Genomic DNA, 11,706 nt, shown 5'->3' with positions numbered 1-11,706 from the left:
TTGTGATTTTCATATTGCCTACTTCTTTTAGGGCATCTATGAAGTTATTGAACTTCTAGATCCATGCAGTCCACCTGCGCCAATATTCTGCTTCTTGGTGGGGTCGAATAGCGATAGTGATTTCAGAAACATAGCTGCATCATACTTTGCACTGTTTTCAGCAGCCACTGAAAAATTTCACTATTCCAATGGCTTTCAGTACACTGGATGCCAGTTGCCACTGTGCATGCATGGGCAGCTCAGCCGGGCATGGTAGTTACACCCGATTCAAGGTCGTGTGGCACTTTCCTCGCTTGTGGTGGTAAGTACTTTAGTACATTTGTGCCTGGTTATCACTGCCTTTAGCGTTTCTTTTTCTTGTATACTGTCTCTGTGTTATGGCATGACACAGTATTTCTTCTTTCAGCTTTGCCAGCAGATTCTGGTGGCTTTTCAAATGTTCTCATATGTAAGGCCTTCAAAATCTTCAAGGCCCGTATATTGACTGGAGCGTGGCTTCAAATCCACACACACCAACTTTGAAGTGCATCTCATCGATTTCGGCACACGTGGCATACACCAGCAGTTTGCTGTGTCGTGGCAAACTCTTAGGAGGAGCAGTCTCGCTCCTTCGGGGTATGTATCCCTTACTCTTAGCCAGTTGTATAATCCTCCCCAGGCCGGCAGCAAGACAGACGTTTTAATTCCTCAGCATACGATCACACATTGTGCTCTGATTACGTCATTACTGTTACTGACCACACCTTAACACCTCCCAGCAAGTTATGTAATCCCTATGTTGAGTCAGCCCAGAACTGTGAGGGTCCTAGCTCACATAGTCTCACAAAGCTACACACACCTAAACACCTAATATTACTTTGTGAATTTGTTGCCTAAAAACAATCAATGGGCAAATCATTTCTAGAGGAAAGGCTGTGACTGTCCACCCAACAATTCATTATTCATATGTAGTTAAAGTACAAAAATTTCAACTGGCAACTTTGTGAAGCTATATGTTTAATTTATAGTTTATTTTGATGCACATAACTTGTTTCGAAAGCAATAAATATAAAACACAAAACGTATAATGATATACATGTCATGAAACATACCACAAAAAATAATTAAATGAACAGATGGCATACCGAAACCAATAAAACAAAATTATTGCACACTGTACACGTGGGGGAGAGTACAATAGACATAATAAGTGCAAATTGCATGATAACACAGATTCGATTTTGGTCATATGTATATAATTGTATAGTGCATCCCTAGCTCCAATGGAAATTTCAAGGAAATAAATAAATCCATTAATATTTATGTGATGGTCAAGAAAACATGGACGTTTAGCAGCATCAAGAATCTTAAGAAAAATCCACTTGGTGAAGAAAATATCTACCATTTAAATAGTTCAAACCAAAAACTGAATTGTCTTGTGTTGCTTACATAAAATAGCGTTAGTGGATAATAGAATAGGCATAATTATTCCATAATGGACCACCACCCAAGTTGGGGGTCCCGAACATAAGATGAGGGCACAGAAGGAGGGTGAAGGAAAATTATCTACAAGATATTGCCAGTCCTAGCGACTGCTAATGGTATCAGAAAATGCGTGAGAGAGTGAGTGAGATCGATAGGCTCATGGTGGTCCATATTTGAAGGAAAAGGCATCAAGAGATTTCCATAGTTTCACTCTCACTTTCACTGCACTGACCTTCTCCTGGATAAACAATATAAAATCCCCCTTTAACATGGCATTTCTCACTTGAGGCGTCTTTTATAAACACATGCAAACTAAATGTGTCCATTACTTAGAGACCGCAACTAACAGAATAGACTTCATGTGATCCCCACATAGTCTCTAATAGGACACCAAACATGTGCTATGATGAAATATGATAACTTGGCATACTAGATAGACATAAAGACCGTATTCAGGGTGTGTTCCTATGTATAACACAATACGGCTCAGGATGCCATGCCACTCTACTCAAGATGATGTCTCTAACATAAACCCTCAAAACGGACAAAATTAATGTCTTCCATGCAGCTTACGTAATTTCATTTGTAATATTATTTGCATCGTCATTTGTAGCTTCAGCTGTATTTAACTTGTATTTTCATTGGTAATCTCATCAGTAATTCTCCTGTTACCTTTTATCATTTATTGTCATATTATCATTTTCTTTATTTTCATGCTCCCTATTTTATTTTTGTGCCTGTTTTGGAAAATCCAATAAAAAATAATTTAAAAAAATGAAAGAAAATGCGTGAGAGAGAATTGAAGCATAACCTGAGATCACCTAAACATGTCCAGCATGTTTCCTAACTGCGGTACCACTAGAAAGATGTGGCAGGGGAGGATGAAATTATGCGGGAGGGTGGACTAAATTATGCGTCAAGATAAGGCAAATTATACAACTGAATGCAGCACATTTATTACTTCATTATTTTGGCAATTTCACACGTGCATGCTGTGTGCATTTAAGGTTTCACCCCAAAACGGTGCGATTTAACACCCAAAAACAGCAATAAGCAACAAATAGGGGATCAGTCAACCTTCATGAAGGGCCTTTCACTGGGCAACAATTTTTTTTGTTATATTCTGCAGATGATGGACAATTTTGCCTATACTGCAAATTCACAATTATGTCGAAAATGCATCAGCTGCAAAGTCACAAAATTCCTGTGGCCTTTTATAACTGTCATACTTTAACAGCTGGAGTTGCAAGGCATGATTGGAAAACAGCAATCATTTCCAAGAGCAACTGGAGGTTGAAAGCTCCCCAATAACATCCTATAAGTAATCTCTCTATCACGCCATGGCTGGTTTTACTAGTGTGGCATTTGGAGTAAGGCAAGGCAACCTGTCTCACTAAAACCCATTTTGAGTTATAGTCCTCACCGGGAGCGCAACGGGAAACTGATTCTGGCTACCCGATAGTTGTCCTCAGAAGGGGGCCAAATGGGGCCTGTGCCCCACCTCTATTTTTTCTGACTCTCCTTGCCCCCCCTAAACTCCACCACCAAAGGTTTTGAATGTGGAACACAAAAATAGACTTTTTTGTAAGTAGCCCTGCACTTTTATCAGTGGGTCAATGCATGACTTCTTAAAATTTACCTCGGAAGGCACCACTGTGGCTGCCTTTGTTGGGGGAGTAGCAAGGGGTTCCCAGCATCCTTGTTCCTCAAAACCCCTCAGAAATACACAAATTACGTAGAGGGTCACTTAAAATAAAAATGGGCTGTCAAGGAGGCAAGGGTGCCGAGGATAAAACGTACAAAAGTGAAATAATACTGTTCACCAAACTAAAAATCACCAGAGAGATATTTGTTCTATGAATGGTAGTTGTTTAGTGCCAACAAATTACAGACAGTTTAATCTATGCGTGGATGGATGAAGAAATTGCCATGAAGATGCAACGGTATGAATGCTTAAATGGCACTAGTAAATGCCAATTTTGCACAGGTACTCGGTAATTTCACATTAGTTTTGGGCTGACATTTGCGCCGAATGACAGTTACAAAATTTCATTGGTCAGTGTGTTAAAATATCGATTTTAAGTCTGGCTTGACAGCACAGCTGTTTGACACATCTACTGTTATCAATTCTGTAAACTATGAATAGAGCGGGCCTTGGAGTCGATCACTTATCTCTCACCTCTTTCTATTGCCTATTTGATGTATCCTTCTGTGGAATGCTTACATTTCAGTGCAAATGTTATCAATTGTTTTGAAAAACATTGGCGGCTGCTGATCTTTAAAATTGGTGGGTCGTCGTACCTGCCCCAAACTAAGTGAGTCAGTGAAACAATTGAGACCCACTTTCTCAAGGATGGGCTGTAGAATTTTCTCACATAAAAAAACATAATATACGGGTTAAAAACTGCATTTTGCAGCAAAAATTTCCCATCACATTTTAAAAAGCTTATCCTATTAAATGGCGCAAAGCATTCTAGCATGTTTATTATGATGTACCACGCAAATCCAGATGGATGGAGCTATAGGGGAGAACAAAGCGGCATTTGAAACTAGAAGCTGGGAAGAGAGGATCGTGATAACCTGCCTGTGAATCAGGGCGAGAGAATAAAGACCATATCAGCTGCTTACCTGTGTCCTACATTGTCCATGTTGTGTGCACCAGGAGAACCACTGCAATATTAATTGGACACTATAAAAATACACCGGTCCCCCATTTCCTTGCCGTAATGGAGTACATGTAAGGCTTGTGAAAACTAAGTGCCACTCCTCCCCACCAAGCCAATCGGAGTACTGCTCTCATGCTGTCTATAATAGTAAACAGCAGTGCTAGGATTGGCTGGAACAGGCAAATACAACGCTCCCTCATAGACCTTCCTGCACATAGACAATCAACCGCGTTTTGCTGTTTCCATGTGTACTGCACAATGCAGCACACATGGAAAAAGGCAAAAAACCAGGAGAAATTAAACATTTCGCCTCGTTGCGCCAGGGTAAGACCAGGTTTTCCCTGGTCTTAATTTTGGTGCTGCCCCATATTTATGCCACCCTTGTAAATATGGGGCAGCAACAAAATTAATGGTTGTTGCGGTGGAACAGCCACCGCAACACCCATTGCCCTCCCCTTTCACGTTAAGTATAGCGTTAAGTGGCTTAAAGTTGCCTTGTAAATAAGGCGAAGTCCCTGTCGCTACCACAACGTCATGAAAAGTGACGTTGTGGTGGCGATAGGGGCTTGTAAATATGCTTCTTAGAATTTTAAGAAATGAAAACCTGTTAATATTTATACACAATACATTAAAAGGACAGTTTCACTAAATTAGCAAAACCATGCTGTGAGGTAGTGTTTGAGGTTGTAGAATACTTCTGTGTTGATTGTTCTTAACACACTCTAGACATATATGCACCATGGCTCTTTTCACCTTTCCACGTTTGTCCCGGAATATTGTCACAAGAACTGCTTTCACTCAGACAAGTTTCAGTAAATGCTTCTGATTCGTCAGCGCACTCTGCCTTTGAAAGCAGCTCATCCCAATCTTCGTTCTCAGAGCTGTCCAACACATTGCCGCTGTGAGTGTCCATTGCTACTAGAAAGCACATGCTCTGGTCCTCTTTTAATTCTGCGGAAGACATTTGATATGGAGTCTGTAACTGAGGACCCATGTCTTGCTGTGAGTGATTTATGTCGCTACACTGCTTATTGGTCCAATTATCTCCTTTTGCTATTAATTTCAAATTGGACTGTGAGAGAGTGGATACTCGCAACCCCCCTGGAGCCAGCACAGCTGCATGAGGGACCTGGCAAAGGCATGGAAGACTGGTGTGTTTTGAGTATGCCTCCACCAACCTCCTTTCTTGCATTTCAAGGTCATTTGGAGGCAAAATACTTTTAGTAAACAATTCACATAATGAATTCTCTGTAGATTCCACGTCATAAGGTTCTTCTAGAGTTGTGTTTTCTACAATAAGCAATCCTGAGGCTTCCAAAGCTGGCACACTGTCAGACGACTCTGAATCAATGCTTCTGCTGGAAGGGAGTGTCCTGTAAGGGTATTTTTTTGTCTCATTGGGGTCTTTGCTGAGTGTGTCAGATTTAGGCGGGGACGGGTGAGTTACACTGTAACCTCTGCAACTGCTACTGGTTTCTTCATCGCCGTCTAGTGATCCATAATATCCATTATCAACATTCCGGAAAGGTGGATCACTAAGGGATATCTGGGACAACTGCAAGAGTAAATCATTTGGATCACATATATATGGTTGCAGGGAATGCTTGCCGAGTGAGAAATCCTATTGGTGAAAAAAAGATGAAAAACAATTAATAGGTCCCTGCTACTGGAGTAGTAAAGACAAATGTATTTGATATTAAGCCTTCAAGGAAACACTCACACATTTAAAGTTTCTGTATATCTCTTTTTAAAAATGTTAAGCCCACAGCTCCAACAACACATGGCTAATGCAAACAATTGCTATAAGGAAACACTAATAACTCCATTAAAACCTCCGGTTTACCATATTAACAATTAACACAATTAGGATGGGATTCAATTAGACGGAAAATGATCAACTGATCCTGTTAAAAAATGCTAATGAATGCACAACAGTAACCTAACAGGCTAAAATATTTTGTAGTAGCTCTGTAGGACTATACTCCTTCCATTTACACTACTTAAGCTACCTCAGATTTCAGAAGACCCCGTCTGTTAAGTTTACTACCCTTTACAATTTCATATCAATGGAATCTATGAAATGTCTAGTAGGCTGCCACCAAAATACAACAAGTGCCCCTACTTCTTATAATAACAGTTAAAGTATTTTATTCTTGTTCGAAGGCTGTGGTAACGATGAAGCAGATAAACTGCTGAATCCTTCTAGTTGAGACATAAAACAGATTTCAACACTTTTGAGAGAAAAAGACAAACCTGTACAAATTGTGCTAAAAATACATTGAAGAATTATGAAAACAGATCATGAAGACTTAGGGCCTTATTATGATGGTGGTTGGACGAGTGTTTGGTTTCATCATTGCAGGATGGATACCGGCCGACATGTAGTCAAATTACTAGGTGGTCAGATATATGCTGTTTTCTATTGCGGCTTGTGCAGCGGCCCATAAAAAGGCCACAGCACAAGCCACAATAGAAATAGGCCTGGCACAAGGTCCATGGATGTTTAGGGGGCACCACATGCACCACCAAGCCCCATAGCGGAGGCCAACAGGGGCCCTACTAGGTGCCCCTAAAGTCCCTTTCTGTCTGCCTGTACATGGCAGTCAGACCACCATGTACAGGCTGAGGGAAACTGACTTTGAGACCCCTTACGGCGGTGCCTGAGCGGCACCACGGCACCACCCCTATTGTAGGGATTATGGTCCGACCGCTGCCTTGATGGGCTCCTTGAGCCCGTCGGAAAAGGAGCGGTCTGTCCCTACGACCGATGCCTCCGACTGCCAGATCATAATCCGATGGTTGGACCGCTTCTATGGCTGGCAGTGGGACTACCACCGAGAGGCTGTTGGTGGTGGTCTCATCGCCATCGTAATGAGGCCATAAGTTACTGCTTCATTAAAGCATGCAGAAGAAGAGTAGGTTAGATAAAAGCATTAATTTGAATAACATAGGTCCGTGATTTACTAAATTCTGTTGGTATGTTTAACGTGTGGTAGAAAAATGAAAGTGATGACTCGCGTATTATAAAAAAGATTCATAAATCATCTACATTAAATAACAATGGGTGTGAAGAATTAATGAAAATAATGTAATTTAGATGACATTTTCTGTGTATTTTAGAACTCTCATTTTAAAACTCCATGCTTTGCATGCGTGAAAATGTGCTCCAACTGGTGAAAGAGAAAAGGATGCTGCACATTTATAATAAGATTAAATGTTTTTACATTTTCAGAGAATAATTTTCATATATGTACTAATGAGAATTTTCAGAAATGACATTGCTATTCTATGTTTTGAAATATTTTTATACATTGATAGATTAAAAATGTAATAATAAGTCATAGTTACATGTGCTAATTACAATGAAAATAAATTGTTATATGAGTGCAAATGAGTTTAAATAAATATATATGGATCTCAAGACTCTAGAAGGAAATATATATTTCCATTATTTTATTCAATTTAGACCTGCATTTTCCTTACTTACTTGAATTTCATTCTCATGGAAAGGCTTTGTCGACTTACATTGTGAAATGAAACTACGTTTCATAGAGAAAGTTCCCATGTCCATACTAGGACTACTTGCACACTTTTTGTTACTTTGGGAAGATCTGCCATAAGAAACTGTCCTTTTGAACTCACTCATGTGCTTTTGCAAAAGAACCATTGTTAAAAGCATATACACAGGATGGTTCGATGGCTTACGTGATGGCCACTACCTTTTTGCTATATAATATGTGTCTTCTTTATGTTGCATGACAATCACCCTATACAAAATGACCAATGGACTGAATGGTTTCACCAGATTAGGTGACCCAGGAGGTGTCACCCCAGAATTTATGGATTAATCTACACTGTGTGATGAAGCGACAGAGTTGTTGGAGACCCTTCTCTTTTTTCTGTGGAGATCTTGCTTTTTTGCAGATTGAGAGACATAATTTGTTCCTTGCTGACTGTATTGCCTTGCGTATATGCTGTGTGCGCTATTCCCCAACTTCTTTCCCTCATAGGAGAGAACTTTTGAGCTGAGATGGTTAATGCACTTGCCTAAACTTTTCTTGGACTTTGGTAATCAATGGCCCATGAAAGAATACATTTGATTATTCTGTACTCCTAGAAGAAATAAATGCCTGATATTGATGTATTTACTCTTCTTAAATGTACTGATAAAACTAAACCATCATCAAATCCTGTTTCTGTCTCTCTATATCTCATCTGGACAAATGATTCTAATGTTTATATTATGCATAACTCTAACTGAGTTTCAGTCAGTCAAAAGTCTTTATTCGGTTTAAGCTCAAACCATAAAAGCATACTACATAACAATAGATAAAAACAGTTGAAGGTACAAGAATCATTTTGAATAATCAATAGCTCCTAAAAACCTATAAAAACAGCTAGTAGAACAGTTAAAAACAATTCCATTTTAAAAGCGTTTAAAAGAGGACATACATAGTATGATTATACATTCATTTCCTCAAGAATCTAATAACTACAGATAAAAAATTTGCAATGTTAAAAGTTTCCCAAACATCAGTTAGCATTTGAAGGTGGAGAAGAGCAGGTCTCACCTACACAAAGCCTTTGTTTTTTAAAATAGGGAGTAAGAAACGTTTCCTGATGTCAATGAAGTGCTCACAGAAAAAAAGGAAGTGTGTGATATCTTGTGGTGAAAAATTATCACAAGAGCAAGGGCCAAGGTCCTCTACCCTTTTCCATCCTTTCTGTACTCCAAAAAGTAGATGCAGTTGATTTAGTCTAAATCTAGTCAATAAAAAACGGTGGTTAGTATTTGTGACGTATCCTAGATATGGTTCCATGAATGGTGTTGTTTTGCATAGCTGGTGAGCCCTTACAGTTACCTTTAACAGCTCACTCCCTTCCCTATCCATGGTGGCTATACGCACGAACGTTTCCTTACACCAATTAATGTCTCCTTTCACTAGAGCTTCTGGTGACTGGTATAGTTCTGGGCGGCCCAACTTTGTTGCCAGTTTCTGAATGTATTTCAGCCAGGGTATACATAACCCATAGTCTAGTGACATACAATCTTTCATGATCGTACGATTAAGCAGTAGGTCCGGGTTTAACCAAATGCTTATCCATTTCAATAATGGTGCCACAGCGATAGAATCTTCTACAAAACCAATTCCAAGCTCCTGATGGGTATTGTAATTGGCAGTTGTTTTCGGGACTGATAGGAGGTTTTTTAGGAACCTATCCTCAACAATCTGTATACTTTTTACATTTTTTATGCCCCATACCTCGGCTCCATACATTGCTAGAGAGAAGCATTTGGCTCTATATATTTGAATAAGGGCCTTCATTGGCCTGGCACCTAACTTTCTGGCAAAACCTAATACAGCCAAGGTCGCTCTAGTTAAAACAATCTTTTTTGCTGTGATTTGGGTTACCCAGGATCCTTGATCGTCGAAAAGTACACCCAAGTATGGGAATGACGATACCCTAGATAGTGTATGGCCCTCACATTTAAAAGTTTTGATCTTTGAAGATTTTTGTCCAATGGCCATTAAATGCGATTTTGAAAAGTTGACACTAAGATCCAGCGCCTTCATAAAACCCACAAAAGAGTCTAACAGTAATTGAAGACCCACCGCCGTTCTTGCAAGTAAGGCGGCGGCGTCCGCGTATAAAAGTGCGGGAATCAGGCATTTCCCTGCACGCGGAATATCATTACATGAGGCGATTAGGGCATTGTCTAGATTATTTATGTATAGGGTAAAGAGCAGGGGTGCCAAAATGCACCCCTGTCTAACTCCATTAGATATAGGTATATCTTCCGTACAATTGCCCTGTTGATCATACCTGACCGTGGCCGATAGATCCCTATGTAAGTCAACTAAGAAGTAGACGATGTTTTTGTCTACTCCATAGGATAGGAGCAAGGACCACAATTTTGACCTGTTTACGCGGTCAAAGGCCGAGGACAGGTCCATAAAGGCTACCAATAATGCTCCCTTCTTGGCCACCGTATATTTGCCTATTAATAGTTGCAAGTTCAGGCATTGATCTATAGTACCCATCCCTTTTCTGAAGCCGCACTGGGCCATAGAGAGTGTTCCAGATTCCTCTAGCCAGCCAGTCAATTGGGCAAGGACCACCCTACCCAGTACTTTCACAGAAGAATCTATTAGGGATATCGGGCGATAGCAGCTCGGGTCACCTCTATCGCCTTTTTTGTATATGGGTATTATGACCGATTTCTCCCAAGTGGAGGGGAGACCCAAATGGCAGGTGTTAACAAAGACTTTGATTAAAGTCTTGGACCAAATTTTTATATCTGATTTAAAAAGGTCTGCCGGGACTCCATCGGGTCCCGGAGCCTTATTACTTGTCATTTGCATGATGGCGTGTGTGACTTCCAATTCTGTAAAGGACAGAGTATATTTCTCCGTATTTAAAGTTGGTCCTTCCATCATCCCATCTCCGTCATACACCTGTTTAAAATGACTGAACCATTTTTTTTCTTGGATACCACGGTCAAGCTCATTGTTGCTTTTATCCTGAAAAAAGGGCTTATTGACCACAGACCAAAATTTGGCACTATTTTTAATTACATCTATAGATAAAAGTTCATTCCACGCTTCCTCCCTAATTTCATTTTTATGCTTACTTTGAGCCTTTTTGTAAACTTTCCTGAGTGCAGCGATTTCCGCTTTGTCAGGTGGCACGGCTTTCAACGCCACCATCAACTTCCGTTGGGCTATTGAGCAATTCTGATCAAACCATTTCTCCCCGTTTCTGGGTTGCCCCTTCCATACTTTTTTAAGGTCACTATCGACCTGGGAGCAGATTCTGCCATAGGCTACCAAGACCTCATCGCCTATAATACCCTCTTTCAAACAGGTAGACATTTCATCCCCAACCTTTCCCATCAAGTTTTCATTGAAGTCCTTCGGTACCACTCGGCACCATTTCAGACGACGTGTTTGATCAGTGGGCCTTATGTCCAAAATTCCAACAGTCAGGGTGTCAGATTCTTTTTTCCTTAAATCTTCAGACAAAGTCACCTGAACAGGGTTATGATCACCATAAGTAGACCAGCTGACTTTATACTGGCTCACCCTGTTAACTAAATTTATACTCACAAAAATATAATCAATAGTGGACCCCAGGCCGCTTCCTTTATATGTTGGGATATCTCCTGTGTAATTGATGGGGTAGATCAAATCATTTCCAGCGATGAGGTCCTCTAGGTACAAACCCTGCGGGGTATGTTCAAAATGAATATTTTCTTGGTTTGGTTGGCCTAAACTGTCCCAAACAAAACAATTACCTAAACAACGATGAACGTTAAAATCACCAAGCACAATAACGGAATAAGGATTCCTATTGTTGACATTATACATTTCCAAGAAATCATATAGACTGACTAAATGTTCATTAGGCGTACTCTTGGCAAAAGAGTTATAAAAATTGACAATAAGCCAGTTCCCATTTGAGTTAGTTTGAATTTCCACTGCAAGGCAATAAGGCGAACCTGTCTCCACTTTAGTATAGGTTCCCTCAAGTTTCAATGAAATAAGGGTTAAGAGGCCGCCCTTTGCCCTCCCCC

The 11,706-nt window shown here is 40.2% G+C and overlaps 1 protein-coding gene across 2 annotated transcripts in view; it reads right to left on the bottom strand.

Moving 5' to 3' along the window:
- Window positions 1-979: 979 nt before the first annotated feature.
- The window catches only part of IFNLR1 (interferon lambda receptor 1), a 349,388-nt gene continuing 338,661 nt past the window's right edge, over window positions 980-11,706 (bottom strand). For both annotated transcript variants that reach the window (XM_085647854.1, XM_085647853.1), the window contains exon 7: window positions 980-5,751. In XM_085647854.1, coding sequence (XP_085503980.1) covers window positions 4,843-5,751 — 909 coding nt within the window. In that variant the 3' untranslated portion in view covers window positions 980-4,842. The remainder of the gene's footprint in view (window positions 5,752-11,706) is intronic.

The sequence above is a fragment of the Triturus cristatus genome, chromosome 3_2 (assembly GCF_964204655.1).
Source record: "Triturus cristatus chromosome 3_2, aTriCri1.1, whole genome shotgun sequence".
NCBI classification, from domain to species: Eukaryota; Metazoa; Chordata; class Amphibia; order Caudata; family Salamandridae; genus Triturus; species Triturus cristatus.
Note: the sequence above shows the minus strand (reverse complement) of the source record. Positions and strands in the feature narration are given on the sequence as shown.